Consider the following 18,602-nt stretch of genomic DNA (forward strand, 5'->3'; position numbering starts at 1 on the left):
CTATGAAGCTCAAAGACTCTTTTTTTTTTAGAATTTTTTTTTAAAGAGAGAGAGAGAAGAGAGAAAAGAGAAGAGGGAAGAGAGGGAGAGAGAGAGAGAGAGAGAAAGAGAGAGAGAGAGAGAGAGAGAGAGAGAGATTTTTTAATATTTATTTTTCAGTTTTCGGTGGACACAACATCTTTATTTTAGTTTTATGTGGTGCTCAGGATCAAACCCAGCGCCCCGCACATGCCAGGGGAGTGCGTTACTGCTTGAGCCACATCCCCAGCCTTTTTTTTTTTTTTTTTTTTTTTAAAAAAAGAACCTTCTATTCTTTTTATTCTTATGAAAATAGGGTCCAGGGGTGGGGTGGCTTCTCACACTTTCCACTTAATGTGTTTCTTGACACTCACATACCACCTGCTGCTGTGCCCATTTCCCCCTGGGATGAATCACTTTTGAGAAGTATATTTTTGATGGCAGAGGTGGTTTGCTTCTGAAATCTCTGAAATTTACATTTCTATGTGGTTCCAAATACTTGGGGGTCTCTTTCAAACATGTAACAAAACTACAGTATATGTTTTCCCCCCAATCATCCTGTTGATTTTTGGACTAGTTCACACAAGTAGATAAAAAGCCTGCATTGTAATATCTCATATCTTATCATCTCTCATCTCCAATTTTTCATGATATTCACTTTCTACCGAATGTCCTCCATCAGGTATGTGTGTGCAAAGTGTTTGCACACACATACCTGATGGAGGTATCTTTTTCCTTGACACAGTTTTAAGGGTCCACAGGGTCCACAACATGGAATTCTAATCAAAATGACTATAGTATCTTAGGTAAGATTTGGACAAGATACCCATTGATTCTTTCAAAAGATTTGAGGTAATGAAAGAATAGAGTTCAATAGCTGTACCTCTACTGGCCATTAAATAAAAAAGAGGAAGTTCATGAACAAACTTTTTCAACCCCTAAGTAAACTCAGTATTACTTATTTTCAACTTTACAGGTCCTCTGAGTTTCTTCTTTGCGGTAAATTGTGTTACTCTGCTAGAATAGATGGCATTTGTTGGATGTATAAGTGGATGTATTTATAGTGCTTCCCGTCATAGATCTCTACCTGCTCTGAACAGTACAAAAGTGATTATTAGACAACTCCGAAAAAACCACAAAACAGAAAATCTGAAACACTGTATCATCTACACATAGTCACTGTATAATGTACAAGTTATCCACTTAAAAATGTGATTCTCTATGCCAGATTCAGGCCCAGGCCTTGGCCTGGACCACCATCGCTGACCTGTGTGGGAGCCCAGGCCCAGCTTAGGCCCAGGTCCGCCTTCCCACTGGCAGACCTATGCTGGAGCTCAGAACCCCACCCAGAACCACTCCTGCCACCTGGCAGACCTACTCTGTATCCCAGGTCCAGGCTATCACCATAGTCCTCCCCATGTAGTAGCCTCCACTTTGTGACAACAGAGGCCTAGAAGCAGCTGCATCTTGGAAGAGGCATCCCAAGGCCAGTGTAAGTCCCACCTTTTCAGCCCCATCTCTGAAAGGGGTTGCATTCATCTTGGGGCACCTCCATTGCTGTCTCGAGTTACCTCTGCTATTGCTGCCACCATCTTTAGTTGCAGTATCATCCAAAAAAAAATTAGAGATACTACCCTGCATTGTATTTGACCATAATGGAATGAAATTAGAAATCAATGATAAAATTAAAAAGAGAAGCTACTCCAACACCTGGAGACTAAACAATACACGATTGAGTGATGCATGGATAGCAAAAGACATCAGGGAGGAGATAAAACAATTCTTAAAGGTAAATGAGAACTCTGCTACAACTTATCAAAATCCATGACACTATGAAGGCAGTGCTAAGAGGAAAGTTCAATGCATTGAGCTCATTCATTAAAAGAAGAAAAAATCAACAAATAAATAACCTGACATTACATTTTAAAGCTCTAGAAAAAGAAGAACAAACCAACACCCAAATTAGTAGAAGACAGGAAATAATTACAATCATGTGGAGATAAATGAAATTGAAACAAAATAAACAATTCAAAAAATTGACACAACAAAAATCTGGTTCTTTGAAAAAATAAATAAAATTGACAAATCCTTAGCTACCCTAACAAAAAGAAGGAAGGAGAGAACTCAAATTATTAAAATTTTTGATGGAAAAAGAAATATCATGACAGTCACTATTGAAATATGAAAATAATTAGAAACTATTTGAAAATTTATACTTCAGTAAAATAGAAAACCTTGAAGACCCTGACAAATTTTTAGAGGCATATGGTCAACCCAAACTGAGTCAAGAGGACATACATATTTAAAAAGATCAATTTCATAAAAGAAAATAGAAGACACCATCAAAACCCTACCAACCAAGAAAAGCCTGGGACCAGACAGATTCATAACTATATTCTACAAGGTCTACAAAGAAGAACTAATACCAATACTTCTCAAATTATAGGAAAGCAAGGAACCCTTATAAACTCATTCTACAAAGCTACTATCATCCTGATACCAAAACCAGGCAGAGATACATCAAGGAAAGAAAATTTCAGACCAATATCCCTGATGAACATTGATGCAAAAATTCTCAATAAAATTCTGGAAAATTGCATACAAAATATATTAAAAAAAATAGTGTACCATGATCTAGTGGGGTTCATTCCCGTGATGTGATGAAAATCAAAAAATATTATTTATCACACCAGTAGACTTAAAAATGAGAATCATATGATTATGTCAATTGATGCAGAGAAAGAATTTGACAAAGTATAGCACACTTTCATGTTCAAAACATTGGATAAACTAGGGATAGTAGGAACATACCTCAACATTGTAAAAGCAACCTATGCTAAACCCAAGGCCAAAATCATTCTAAGTGGAGAAAAATTGGAAGCATTCCCTCTAAAAACTGGAAGAGGACAGGGATGCCCTCTTTTACCACTTCTATTCAACATAGCCCTTAAAACTCTAGCCAGAGGAATTAGACAAAATGAATTAAAAGGATACAAATAGGAAAAGAAGAACTCAAACTATCGTTATTTGTTGACAACATGATTCTATATTTAGAGGATCCAAAAAACTCCACCAGAAAACTTCTAGAATTAATTAATGCATTCAGCAAAGTAACAGGATATAAAATCAATACCCATTAATCAAATGCATTTCTATACATCAGTGATGAATCCTCTGAAAGAGAAATTAGGAAAACTACCCCATTCACAATATCCTCAAAAAAAAAAAAAAAAAAAAACTTGGGAATCAACTTAACAAAAGAGGTGAAAGAACTCTACAATGAAAACTACAGAACACTAAATAAAGTAATGTAAGAAGACCTTAGAAGATGGAAATATCTTCCATACTCTTGAATAGGCAAAATTAATGTTGACAAAATGGCCATACTACCCAAAGCACTATACAGATTTAATGTGATTCCAATTAAAATTCCATTGTCATTCCTAATAAAATAGAAAAAGCAATCATGAAATTAATTTGGAAAAATAAGAGACCCAGAATTGCCAAAGCAATCCTTAGCAAGAAGAGTGAAGCAGGAGGCATCACAATGCCACAACTTACACTATACTACAAAGCTATAGTAACAAAAACAACATGGTATTAGCACCAAAATAAACTTGTAGACCAATGGTACAGAATAGGGGACACAGAGACAAACCCACATAAATACAGTTATCTCATACTAGACAAAGGCACCAAAAACATACATTGGAGAAAAGATAGCCTCTTCAACAAATGGTGCTGGGAAAACTGAAAAGTCATATGCAACAAAATGAAACTAACCCCCTGTTTCTCATCATGCACAAAACTCAACTCAAAGTTCACCAAGGACCTAGGAATTAGTCCAGAGACCCTATGCATAATAGAGGAAAAAGTAGGCCCAAATCTTCATCATGTTAGATTAGGCACCAACTTCTTTAACAAGACTCCTAAAGCACAAGAAATAAAGTCAAGAATTAATAAATGGGATGGATTAAAACTACAAAACTTCTTCTCAGCAAAAGAGACAATCAGGTGAAGAGAGAGCCTACATTTTGGGAGCAAATTTTTGCCACATGAATGTCAGGGCACTAATCTTCAAGATATATAAAAAACTCAAAAAACTTAATACCAAAAAACAAACAAACAAACAACCCAACCAATAAATAGGCTAAAAGGAGCTGAACAGACACTTCTCAGAATAAGATATACTTTCAATCAACAAATATATGAAAAATATTCAACATCTCTAGTAATTAGAGAAATGCAAATCAAAACTAAGATTTTATCTTATGCCAGTCAGAATGGCAGTTATCAAGAATAGAGACAATAATAAATGTTGGTGAGGATGTGGGGAAAATGGCACACTCAAACATTGCTGGTGGGAATGCAAATTGGTGCAAACAATCTAGAAAGCAGTATGGAGATTCCTTAGAAAACTTGAGATGGAACCACTATTTGACCCAGCTATCCCACTCTTTGGTCTATTCCCCAAAACTTAAAATCAGCATACTGTAGTCATGCAGCCACATCAATGTTTATAGCAGCTCAATTCAAATAATTAAGATGTGGAAGCAACCTAGATGCCCTTCAATAGATGAATGGATAAAGAAACTGTGGTATGTATATATATATATATATATATATAATGGAATATTGGTATTAAAAGAATAAAACTGTGGCATTTGCAGTTAAATGGATAGAGTTGGAGAATATCATGCTAAGCAAAGTAAGCCAATCCCAAAAAACCAAAGGCTGAATGTTCTTTTTGATAAATGGATGCTGATCCATAATGGGGGTAGTGGGATAGGAAAAATGGAGGAACTTTGGGCAAAAGAGAGGGTGGGGAGGGGAGGGAACATGGGGGCAAGAAAGATGGTGGAATGAGATGGACATCACTACCCTAGGTACATGTATGATTACACATATGGTATGACACTACATTGTGTACAATACAAGAAATGAAAAGTTGTGCTGCAATATGTACAATTAACAAAAAAAGAAAAGAAAAAAAAAGCTTGTTAGTATATGGTGCCATAGTTACAGAATCCATAAAAGTCAATGTTGAATGTACATTGTAAAATTTTTACTTGAACACTTGACACAAATAAGTGAACTTCTAGAACTCAAATAGGTGTTAGAGTCTTCATTGAACTCCTCCACTGAAATATTCCATCTGCCTCTGACCCAGTATATTCACCAGGATGGAAGCGGACTCTCTGTGTGACTGTGAGCTGTGCCCTGGCCAATCACCCTGAGCCTTCCCCCATGTCTTCCTGCTGCCTTTATCTTCACATATTTCATTCCTTTTGAAAAAAAACTTTTTTTTGTTTAAGTTTTACAGTGACTGCTGATTATAAATATTATATAATTCATGTGTATTATATATTTTTATATTTATATAAAAAGAAAAGTCCAAATGAAGAAATCAAAGTTAGATAAGATTCCAGAATTTAAAAATAATTACTGTCTTAATTGGCTTGTTTAACACTGTTCTAGAATACTCCTGGGCATATGCACAATTATGCAAATATAGGTAGCTAGATATTTACCATTTTACATGGTCTGTTGTCCTGATGTTTCATGCAATAATGTTGTGGGCATCTTTCCACATCAATAAAACTACATTATTAAAAAGAAAGTGTGATTCTCCAATAGCTCAGAACAATTGCAGAAAAGTAAATAAAAACACAAATTCCCTTTTTCATTAACAAATTTTGGCTCAGCGGGAAACTGTCCCCTATCACCTGAGCCTCTAGCATGGGAGGCTGGCACCTGTAGAGAGAGAGCAGCTTCCATGTTGTAGTGAATGTCTTGAAGGAGAAGTCTGATGGGACCCTGGAGACCATCACTGCAGGGACCCATTGGAACTCTTCCCTTTTCCAGGGTCAACATCTGTAATAGCTCCCTTGTCTCCTCTTCAGATGGCTCATACCTGCTATAATGTCCCCACTCCTTTCTCCAGAGGGCTCCCTGACCTCTGGAGTTAATTGTTTAACAGTTAAACAGTCCATTGTTTGTGTTACATTTAGTGTTTCCTTCTTAAAAACCATACTCCTAATTTTATCACCTCACTGTTTCCTCCTTTCCTTTTCTTTTGAATCTATTCTTGGTATCCCCCTTTTTTATCTGCTAAAATCCAGAACTTACCCTGGCATGGGAAAGTCCCTGCATTGGCCCCAGCTGGTGCTCAAATCCTATAGCCTGCTAATTCAGGATGGTTTGGCCGCTCCTGGTTGGGTTTTGTCTGCTCTGACCTCTGTCCCTGGCACTTTCCTTTCCTCAATTTATCTGCACTTTGCTTAAATATTTATTCCATGGTGACTGTGCCTAATGTCCATGTCTAAAAATCATTTCTTTTATTGTTTGTAACAACTGCCCCTCCTCATAGCATTTATCACTTCCTGACTCTATATGACAAATCTTTTTGTTTATTGATTGATTTTATGTCCCCTGCCGTATGTTAGAATGAGGGAGTCTTTAATGGTCGGCCCTCTTTCTATATGGTCCATGTACATATCATAGGCCCATTAATATGGTTTGCACCTTTGGTTGGTTTCAGTTATGGATAGTTAATGTGTGAATCTAGAGCTCACTTTGGCATGAGAAGACAGAGAACCCAGCAGTTACCCCAGGATTGGGGTTAAAATGTCCACATTTAAAGGATAGGTACAGGAGAAGTTGTTAGTGGGGAGACTGAGAAGCTGCCTAGCAGTGGTGGAAAGCCAAGTTTTGTTCTGAAAGCTAAAAGGGGTGAGAGAAGGAGAAAATTGGCAGTGTGGCCAGTATTATAAAACACAGCTGAGCAGGCAGGAAGGAAACTGTTGAAAACTTCTTACTGGATTTAGGGATATTATCTAAAGGGTATTAGAAATGGAGCCCAGTTAGAATGTTTTGAAAAGTGAATGTTGGAGAAATAGGGAGATGTTTGTTTACCAGTTTTTGCATATTTTGTAAACAATTACCTGTAATCAATTGCTGTCATTGATTGAGGAGAGAAAATGGTTGGTCCCAATTAAAGTGGAAAAAAATTGCAGTCATAGATCAATGACCTCTTTCCTTCCTCTGACTTGTGCTAACTACAGTAGGTGTCAGAAGATTTGGGTTGGGCTGTGGCTACTTGAGGGACCTCAAATTAGCTGTGTCTCCTGCATGTATCTCCTTCATGCATTTATATACCTTCAAAGCTGAAACACTAATCACAGCAGCCCTGCCTAAGTCCTAGGCCTGTTGAGACCTTGCTCTTGGAGGTGCATGGTAATTTGTAAGATGACTTTAAAAAGCTCAGATGGGTGCAGTACTCATGGGCATGACTATGAACAGAATCATTTCTCTTGCCCTCAAATGCTGACTGAATATGCCCTTACAGATTCTTGAACAACGTCGGTTTCTTTTTCCCTCTAATAATGATGTTGACTTGGATGGTATCGGTGGCCAGCATGGTCCGAAAACTGGTTTACGAGCGGGAGATCCAAATAGAAGAGGTAAATGGCCTTAACCTTGCTTGTGAGACTTTGGAAATGAATCCTGGGCAGTGACTTGCTCAGGCCTTTCTGTTTTGCCTCTCTCTTCTCAGCTGGGGCTCCTAGGTATGGTCCCACTGCATCCCTATTGCAGGAACATCAGGTTATGTTGAAGTCTGAAGTGTTGCCAGATTTTAACAGATATTTCTTATTGAGATGGAAGAAAATCAAAGAAGAACCATATGACACTGAAAGATCAAATCCAGCATTGCTCACTTAGCGACTTTCATAAAAATTAGAAAGACTTTAACAGCAGACTTTCCATCTTAATCTATCATTAGAACTCTGTGCAAAGCCTTGCAATTTTTTTTTCTGATATTGCTGCAATATCAGACTTAAAGAATGAAAGCTGATAAAAGTATCTGGTGAAGACGTGACTGTTTATTCCTGAAGAGCAGTGAGAAGAGTGACGAGGGGTGCACATCATTGACTTATTGAGTATTTATTAATTTGCAGAAACCATGTGTTGAAGTTAGATGTACTATTCTTCAAATATGACAAGTGACGCAGAGCACTTGCATCCCTGTTTAGCATTTTCCCATTTAAGGATCTATTTACTCTATGAGTGTTTCTCCCCCACCACTGAGTATCCACTTCCTGGGCTCCCTGCTGTCACCAGCTAGCTGGCCAGCCAGAGTGTGTCTGAGAGGCACATGTACTCCTTCCACACTCATCAGCACCATGCCCAAGGATAACACAATACGATAGGAGAGCAAACAGTAGTTTCATGGAAGAATTGCTTTATCTGTATTACTTCAACCATATGTATTTTGAAAAACATAAGTTCTAAAACAGGCAGTGATCCTCCAAATTAAGATGCATAAGTGTTTATTTCCTTTCTCTTTGTCCTTATTTAAGAGAGAGAGAGAGAGAGAGAGAGAGAGAGAGAGAGAGAGAGAAGAGAGAGAGAGAGAGAGAGAGAGAGAGAAAGAACAAACTCACACAAACAAAATGCAAAATGAACAAAAGTGAAAACAAAGATAATAAACCCTCAGTAAACAAGAAAACATAATGGGACTGTAGTTCACCAAACTTAAGCCACCTGCCCCTACCCATTGCTACTCTATTCTCATTGGTGAGATTGTTTTAATGTCTGAGTTTCAGTTCTCCCTTGAAGCGGTAAAAGACCTCCTTTGTAAGGTGCTCATGAAAATCACATGCTGAGCTCTGGATCAAAGTGCCCTTTCTAGGGCTGAATTTGCAAATCATGCCAGTTTACCTTTCATTGGTACTCCTTCTCTGTCCCACAAGCTGCCCTGTTCTTTCTGTGGTACCTCCTGCTATGACAACTCTGGGTTTTCCCTCTGTTGACAGTACCTGCGGATGATGGGAGTGCATCCAACAACTCACTTCCTGGCTTGGTTCCTGGAGAATGCAGCCATGCTGACCTTGAGCAGTGCTGCTCTGGCCATCATTCTGAAAACAAGTGGCATCTTCACCTACAGCAATGCAATCATCATCTTCCTCTTCCTCCTGGATTTTGGGGTGTCAGTTGTTATGCTGAGTTACTTCCTGAGTGCGTTTTTCAGCCAAGCTAATACAGCAGCCCTGTGTACCAGCCTGGCGTACATGATCAGCTTTCTTCCCTACATAGTTCTGTTGGTTCTACACAACCAACTAAGTTTTGTTATTCAGACATTTCTGGTAAGTGAGTTGTTCTGTAAAGGTGCAAAATAAAATAAAATAGGAATCTACGCAACAACACAAAACCACCACCCTTAACTTGCCAGTTTACCATGTTCTGACCTAAAGAGGATTTCTGATATTTACTTTCTTTATTCTATCCACAGATGCAAAACTTACAGTAGTAGTTCATTGAAATTGTGGTGGTTTTGCTGGATGGCAGCCCATTAAGAATTGCCATTTTTCATGTAATGCGGGCTCTTGGAAAACTTGGAGAAATCAGTAGTATCTTTAAGGATGCTTATCACTTTAGTTTCATGAGTGGAAAGAAATAGATTTCTAAAGCTATTTTAGAAGTAAAAAATAAGCATTTTTTCTTGATGCATCATGAATTACATCACATAAGTGGAAAGATCTCTCTGTTAGCAATGTCAGAATCGCTCATCCATTAAAATGTACCTTATGAAAAAGAATAAGAATGGTTTCAGGTCTGCAATATAAGATACATAGAAGATGGAAACTTATTCTTTTATGACTAATGTCAGGCAAGTCCAGTGCCTGATGTAGCAGGAACCCAATTAATGTGGTAGAGGTGAACAATTCACTATTAAATCAGTCTTTCATTAAATCAGTGTCATACCTATACCCATTTGCATTATGCTTGAGTCTTTATGATCTCCAATAGGGTCAGATGATTTTCTTATATTACAGTCTATTTGGATGTGTATACGGAGTCACTTTGAGGAGGTACCAGGGAGATTTGGTTGGAATATGAGGGGTATTTAATGTCTTTTGAAAGTCCTTGGCAGCCCCAGTGAGTGTATCAATCACTTTTATGCTCATTTATGGCCCGAGAGTGAAATATATCTGTGAAAGCCCAATTATTTTTCTTCAACTCCAGTAAACCACTGAATGCTGTGGTTTTTTAGTCATGTACACACAGCATTGATATGCATACACAGTAAAAAATGGTTCCATTCAATTAATGTTTTTTCCATTGATATGTGTTTATTGGTTTGAATAGCTTAATTCACCATCTGCGATAACAAATAATTTGGTGTTGATATGAATTAGGTGTTTTTAGAATAATTAACACAAGTGGCACCATTTAGTGTCCCTCCCTCAGAACTGGGTAGAAAGAGCCATTGATGAGCTGAGCTAAATTTCTAATGCTGTCAATTTTATTTTTACTTCAGTCTTTATATTTAAGGGTTCTATATACTCAGTACTTGATTTCCTTTTTACATATTCAAATGTTTTCTAGCAATTGAAAAAAATCTAACTCTGGTACATTATATTTGTAAATGTAAGATGCTTTTTCAGTAGGCTTTCTATTTTTTTTGTTTTGTTTTCTGACATAGGTCCTCCCCACTGAAGATAAAATAACATTTTCCTTCAGTACACTCTCTTTCTAGTGTAGAATAATGTCCATATTCCATCAGTCTGTTTGCAGTCTGCTCCAGGGCATTCACTTAATAATAAAAAAACAGTAAATTGCTCGATTCCATTTTCTACTGTTTCTTGTTACACATTTCTGTATACAGTGCATTGGATTTATGACACTTCAAGCATTGCAGAAAAGAGAAGTAATTCCTTTTAACATTAAAAACTAGCTTGTTAGCACACTGTTCAGAGAGGGTTGACAGTCTGCTAAGACTTTTAGGCTCAGATATTTAAATCACTGCCTGAAGCAATGGTTTGGCATCCTCGGAATCAGAAAGTGTCATGGTGTCTTCCTTGAATTTGGTATTATGGATTTTCTGTGGTCCCAATCAAACACTAATGTACTGTTTTTCTCCTTACTCCATCAATCTGTGGGCAGTGCCTCCTCTCAACAACTGCCTTTGGACAAGGAGTATTTTTCATTACATTCCTGGAAGGACAAGAGGCAGGTAAGAGGACACATTTTTAGAAAATGACTCTCAGTGACTCAGGTTTTTGGAAACTTATAGGTATTCTGCAAGTGATATAGTAGAAAGGCTTCATTACCAAGTGAAGCATTTGGAAGGAGATTCTGACATTTGGTTTCATTGATGACAATACCTCCCACCATCAATTTGCCTCTTCCACATGATAACAACTAACGAATTTGTCAGCTCCCATCTTTACTATTTGCCGGGTCGCAGCATAACCAGTATAGAACAGAGAACAGCTATTTCCTTCAGTTTTAAAACATTTTATTCCCATTAATACAGCTTAAAATCATTTTTTAAAAAAAATTGTTGACAGAATTTTTTACTTGAATTGACATTTTGACAACTGAACTTCTAAACAGGAATAGATAAATTTCTTAGATGTTTTTATGATTTTTGTAAAGATAGGTAAAATATATGCTATAAAACTCTAGCTCTTGGGCTGGGGATGTGGCTCAAGCGGTAGCGCGCTCACCTGGCATGCGTGCGGCCCGGGTTCGATCCCCAGCACCACATACAAACAAGGATGTTGTGTCCGCCGAAAACTAAAAAATGAATGTTGGAGAATTCTCTCTCATTCTCTCTCTTTCTCTCCTCTCTCTCTCTCTCTCTCTCTCTATCTAAAAAACAAACAAACAAAAAAACCCCTCTAGCTCTTCTTACATCAGCCACTTAATTTGTAGTTCTTAGGTTTCCCTGACATTTTCAATAAAACACATTGTTATTGAATAGTAATTGTAATTCTGAATGTCTCCTCCTGTATTCCTCAAACTGATCTTTAAACTAAAACAAATTAAGAAATTCAGAAGAAAAATGGTCTCTATTAGACTATTTAAATAGTTTGGTTCCAATTACAACAAGTGCATAAAGACTAAAACATGTATTATTATTGAGTTATAGTTTAGTATTATAGGAAACATTTGAAAGAGGAATGTCTTTTTAAACATATATTTTAATCTGTAAATAAATTGCAGAAGCATTGTAAGAAAACAGATTCTTTCCCACCCTATATTATTTTCCATGTAATTAGGATTCAAAAGATATTTTTGTATCTATTTACATGTTTTCCAAGAGCAGAGAGAATTAAAAATTTAGAATTTGTGTTCTCAGGAGTCTTCTTTTTACTTACCAAAAAAGAAATGCTTATTTTCCCATAATGTGAATGGCTTTTAGTTGAGTAAATAATACTGAAGGTAAGTAAGGTGACCTTTACAATTTTTTTAAATGGTAGAAATTAAAATGATACCAAGGTTTCCTCTACCTGACACACTGAAATAGATGTATTCTCAGAAAGCCAACATTTCCTTTGAAGAATTCAGCCAATGGTATTAACTTTCCTTTTGTTTTGCCTTTATTCAGCTCTACTTGAGCCTCCAGAATTTATTAACTCGTCTCACCAAAATCTACAGTAAAAGAGGGAGTGCAATTCTAACTCTGACCTTTTCTACCAGGGATCCAGTGGAATAATATGTACCAGGCTCCAGAACCAGGGGGCATGACATTTGGCTGGGTTTGCTGGATGATTCTGTTTGATTCAAGCCTTTATTTTTTATGTGGATGGTACTTCAGCAACTTGATTCCTGGTAAGAAATCTGCACTTTATAATAAAGTCAACTTAAAAAATAGTTTAAACCTACTCACATGAATTTTGGCATAATTATTTATTCTTATAGAAAATATCTGAAAGGGAACTCATAGGACATATTTTAAAAGGAGCAGTGACTTTTTGAGGTGCTTGCATCCCAGGTGAAAAGTCAAAGGTCAGGTGAGGGGGTTAAACAAAACAAATACAGGGTGAAAGTCCACCAAGCCCACTTAGCAGATCCCAATGGGTAGGCTCTGTCAATCATATTCAGAAAGGCTCCTAATTTTTCCAGTGGAGTATCTGAGGGAGATGGGCATGAGGGGAGTTGGGGAAAGAGAGTCTGAAGCCCATGATGATGATGGCTCCCAGACAGTAACATCTGGCTACGGATCAGGGTACCTTGGACCAGGAGCCTAACCAAGGGAAGTGGAGGGCCCATGTCCCTCCAGTGGTAAAATATGGAAGCAGGTCGGTGGGAAAATATGGAAGGTGGCCAGGCTGAACAGGAGGGCTTGGAATTGGATTAGCTAGGGTCAGGAGCCATCTCCATACTCAGAGTTAACAGTAGGGCTCTTCTCCAAGTGTCGGACACTTCCTTTTTAGTGTGTAGAACACTCCCTGGGGGTTGGAAGATGAGCACACCCATCACAGGGAGAATCACCAAGGGTGGATTGTCTCTGCTTAGTTAGGAGGGAAGGAAGTGTGCCTTTACTTTTATGATTCATGCCCCAAAAAAGCATAAATCACACTTAATTTTTTAAAAGTTAGAAACAATGTTTTGATGGTATTGAATTTTCTTGATGAATTTATATATGACTTTGACTACATATTTCCAAAAGAACTGGAATCTATCCTTTAAAATTAAGAGTGATAAATAGAAATTCCAATTACATGCAAATAAAAATGGAGAGTTAGAAGGGGAGAAAAAAAAAGCCTAGTTAATTCTGTTTGTGAAAACACATTCCAGACTTGGAGAGATCATGCATTCTTTAAGACAGATACATGTAAAAACAATGTGGGTCATTGAAAAACTTATTTTTACAGAAAAGGAGGAAAATATGACATTAAGTAGTAGAGAGAGGGCATTATTTTGGTAAAACTTAGGTTGTATTATCTTGATACTTGGAATAAAATTTAAGAAAAGATGGACCGTAGGAAATAAGAGATTATAAAAAAGAATTGCAAAGGCTAAGGTTTCTTGGAAACTATATGAGAAACAGTTGGATATCGAAAAGAAAGAAATGTTATGAGATAGGCATGTGATGTCAATATAAAACGTAAAGAAGCAGTAATGAGCATAAAAAAATCAAAACTTGTTGTCACCAGCTGGCTGGGCTGGCAAGATGTGCTAGGGCTGCATCAATAAACTGAGAAAAAGGTGAAGAAACCACACAAAACACGAATGTGAGTTTCTAAGGTCGAGGGAAGGACTGCTCGGTGACCCCAAGGGTCAGCTCCACTCAAGGGTCAGCTCCACTCAAGGGTCAGCTCCATGCTGGGCATCACTGGTAAAAGTAAGAGAGAGAGCACACCTGGAAACCCCCTGTTTATTGGGGCAAAAGACATTTGATAGAATATTTCACCCAAATAAGGCAAGGAGTAGAGTTTCGAAGGGTGGAGCCTTGCTTGGTGATGTCCTGTCGTCAGCAGATTGATTGACATCTTGGCAAGTCACACCCATCTCAGGTGCTGTGTGGCATCACAGGCAGATCAAGAGGAAAGGCACAGTTGCCTCACATAGCCCCATCAGCGTGCAATGCCAGACCAGTCCCCTCATATGCTCAAATGTGCATAGCTCACACACAAAGCCAATGGATGGTTTGCGGCACCTGGTCTGGATAGATAAAGATGGAGTCCTGGAGGACAAGGAGGAAGTCACTAAGAATAAGGGTAAAGTGGTAGATGGACTATGAGAGACCATGCAGTTGGCTATCACTCCTGTGATGGGTAGGCATCTTTGGAATAAAGGGCATAGGAAATGTTCATTTGTCAAAGGACGAGGAAACCTAGATTTGCAGAGGAAGTGATCATCACAGCATACAAAATTAATATGAAGGAAACTTATCTGAATAGAAAGTAGCTGATGACTTGAAAGAGAAGCATCCTACAAGCACAAGGATTAGCAAAAACAAGCTACCTACAGCAATAATGACATGAGGTAAAATGTGTTTGGGGACCAATGGTGATCTGATTTCCTCTCTACCATCAGGACGTGAGGCATGCGGATCCTGGGGGCAATATTTTCATATATTATAGTAAAGCAAAGAAACTCAATTAGGATTTCCCTCCAAATCCCACATCAATCTTTTTCTATTAGATTGAAGTCCTATGCGAACAAACTGTTTTCCCAGACTAGAAGGTAGATGAGTCAAGCCAGGCCAGGGTATAGCCAACTTCTCAGGCCCTCTGGGCATTTGCAGTGAAAGAGCTCCTGGTAGAACAAGGTTCAGGAAAGAGAAAAAGGGAGGGAGGGAGGGAGGGAGGGAGGGAGAGAGAGAGAGAGAGAGAGAGAGAGAGAGAGAGAGAGATAGATAGATAGATATCAGAGAAAGCAGTCCTGGCTGCTTTCCAATTCTGCATTCTTCTGCAGCATAACTGAGCTGAATTTGAACAAAAGGGAGCCATAGCTGTAGCTGGTAGATGTAGTTAGGCTTTTGGATATGATGATGATGACGATGATGATGATGATGATGATGATGATAATTTGAGATGGATAGCATTCCTCCATGCCTGTGTCTTGGTGAGGATGATTAGTCTCCCGGGAGGCACTGATGTTATAGGAGTAAGAATGGAAAAGGTGAGAGGAGAAGAGGTGAAAATACACATAGAGGGACATTCATCAGGTTCACAGAAGTCTCCTGCCTAACAGATGCTGGCCAAGGGGCGGCAGGCCATGAAGACTGGGGAATTTCTGGGAATTCTCTGTGTTCTCATGCAGTAGGGAGGGTGCAGAGGGAATGAGAGGGCTAAGGGTGAGGAGCAGCTGACTATCTTCTGAGCTCAGGGCAACCCCTGTAGCTCTCAGTATCCTCTGTAGGTGCTTATGGTAAACCAGAAACTAAATGCTAAGTGAAAGCTCTAGCCACTGCCAGAGGAGACAAAACGGAAATATCAAAAAATGAGGCAAACCTATTATTATTTCTAGTTTATATAAATCAACTGAAAAAAGTGGTACAATGATTGATCATAGATACACAAAAATTTTAAGCATTACTGTATATCAGCAATAAATACACAGTATAAATGGCAAGAAATTTCATTCTTAAAAGCAATAAAATGGTCTCTCATCATAAATCAATGTAAAAGAGAATATGTATCAAAAAATTAAAATGGCAAAGAATATAATTTAGAGTTGAATGAATAAAAAGAGATGCTTTATCACTGAACAGGGATATTCATCATTATGAGTGTGTTGATTTTCTCCAATTAATGTACAAATTTTTATAGTTTTAAATAATGAAACATCTAATATGCAGCATTATGTTAATGTAATATAATGGAATTTACATAAGTCATTGAAATAAAAGTGCCAAAGAGAGGAATGTGTTTTTAGTTGATAAAATGTTTCTGAAGGATAGCTAGAAATATAAATCTGTAATAATGACCCAAAATTATTAAAAATGATGAGGAAGAATGGAGATGGCTGATGATTTACATAAGGTTCTCACTATAAATTGACAAGGATTTAAACAATGGCATGTTCATGGAACACAGAGCAATGGAATAGATTAGAAAATTCAATAACTGATCCAAGGGTCTATAATTTACTGTGATAAAATTGGCATTTTTAATTAATGGGAAAGGATATGATATTCTTTAATTTAAAAAAAAGGTGAAACTCTTATTCATAAATTCTTTGGAAATAAATATGATTGAAATTAATGAAGAGGGCTGGGTATGTGGCTCAGTGATAAAGTACTTACCTAGCATAGGTAAGGCCCTGGTTTTAATCCCTTGCACTGTTATGCCCGCCCCCTGCCAAATAACACTAAAATAATGAAAAAACAGGAAAAAGTGATTTTCAGATGAGGGAAGGACTTTCTAAATATAAAAGACATAAATCATAAAAGTTCACAAAGTTCCTTTCCTAAGAATTAGTTAATATTTCAAAATATTCAAATAATTAAAATGATAGGACAATTTATAAGCTCATAAAACTTTAATTACTCTATGAAAGAAAAGTTAAAATTCTCAAATCAAATTTAAAAATAACGTGTTGTTTGGCGTGGTGGCACATACCAGCGACTCAAAAGGCTGAGGCAGGAGGATCACAAGTTCAAGGCCAGCCTCAGCAACTTAGTGAGGTCCTAATTAACTTAATGAGACCCTGTCTCAAAATAAAAATAAGGGTTGGGGATGTAGCTCAGTAGTTAATCACCCCTGGGTTCAATCCTCAGTAGATAGAAACAGAGAGAAAGAGAAAGAGAAAGAGAAGGAGAAGGAGAAGGAGAAGGAGAAGAAGGAGATGGAGATGGAGGAGGAGGAGGAGGAGGAGGAGGAGGAGGAGGAAGAGAGAGAAAGAAAGAAAATAATGCCTGTCAATAGAAACATTGGCAGATAACTTGAGCAAATCCTTCATTAAAAAAGAAGAGTTTATATCTAATAAACTTAAGACTTCATGTCACACAGGAGCATAAAATTGCAAAGACACAGAGGATAACATTTTTCTTCTCTGACTACAAAATATGACAAAATGATTATGATCAGTGGAGAAATATGTAGAGGGAAAGGAAAAACAATTGCTGGTGATCTTAATCTGACTGCTATCATCGAGTATTGAATTTATAATATGTATAAAATCATTAAAGTGTTTATTCTCTTTGATACAAATATGTAAAAAATTCAAAAGATATTAATACTTTTATTGCAGATTCTTTATAAAATAAAAAACTGGCAAACCTACATTTCTGAGAATAACAGATTGATTGAGTAATTTCTGTTACATATGTAAGTTTGTATTACTATGAAAGAGCATTCAACTCTTGAATTCTCTTTTGTAAGAACATATATTGATGTGGAATAGGTAGGTCATATGCTGCTGTAGTATAAAGCTGTCTTATTAGATAAAGCATATAACATGAGAACAATCAGTTTTTTTTTTTTTTTTTTTTTTTTAAAGAAACAACACAATTTGGGCTGATGTGCCCTGAAGTTCATGTGGAATTGTGGATGTTCTGCTTTCAATGTCTTTGCATTGAGCATGCCTTTTTTTTTAATTTAAATAAATGGCACAAATTAACAATATATTATTTTTTCAAAATGCCAAATGATTTAATAAAAAGAGAAAAAAACAAATTATGAGGAAGGGGTGCATACACATACATAGTGGAGCGATAGATACAGTTTGGATCAAACGAGTGTGATATTGGCTAAAAGAATTTAATTTAGCAGTTTTGGTGATGAATACCCTTTTAGTCCTCCTCTTCCTTAAGAAGGGATTTCAGAGATTTAGGTGTGTTCTTTTTAGGAAGAACTGAATGTGGATGTGTCCTGAGCAGATAGAAGTAGCTTTCCTTTCTCTTCTCCCTTTTCCTCCTCTCTTTCTTGACGGCTTAACACAAGAACTATCATGTTAACAATTTTTGCTTGTTTGTTCATGGTGCTGGGGTTTGAACCCAGGACCTCATGCATATTAGGCAAGCACTATACCACTGAGCCACATCCCCATCCCCTATCTTAACAAAATTTTAAGTGTACAGTAAATACAGTATTGTTAACTATAAGCACAATATTGTAAAGCAAATCTCTAGGAGTAATTAATTTTGTATAACTGAAACTTTGTATCTTTTGGTTAATACCTTCTCATTTCCCTCTCCCATTAGCCTCTAGTAACCATTATTGCACTCTGCTTTTGAGTCTGTTTTAGACTGCTCAATCAATGGTATCACATAGTATTTGTCTTTCTGTATCTGATTTCACTTAACACAATGTCCTCCAGGTCTATTCCTGTTGTCACAAATG

At 37.3% G+C, this 18,602-nt stretch overlaps 1 protein-coding gene across 1 annotated transcript in view; it reads left to right on the top strand.

The window, feature by feature from the left end:
• Nucleotides 1–18,602, top strand: part of Abca13 (ATP binding cassette subfamily A member 13) — a 427,810-nt gene that overhangs the window by 165,146 nt on the left and 244,062 nt on the right. Inside the window, exons 32-35 of the mRNA XM_076864534.2 lie at nt 7,367–7,481; nt 8,835–9,164; nt 10,966–11,035; nt 12,508–12,639. Coding sequence (XP_076720649.2) covers nt 7,367–7,481; nt 8,835–9,164; nt 10,966–11,035; nt 12,508–12,639 — 647 coding nt within the window. The remainder of the gene's footprint in view (nt 1–7,366; nt 7,482–8,834; nt 9,165–10,965; nt 11,036–12,507; nt 12,640–18,602) is intronic.

This window comes from Callospermophilus lateralis, chromosome 1 (genome assembly GCF_048772815.1).
Source record: "Callospermophilus lateralis isolate mCalLat2 chromosome 1, mCalLat2.hap1, whole genome shotgun sequence".
Classification (NCBI taxonomy): Eukaryota; Metazoa; Chordata; class Mammalia; order Rodentia; family Sciuridae; genus Callospermophilus; species Callospermophilus lateralis.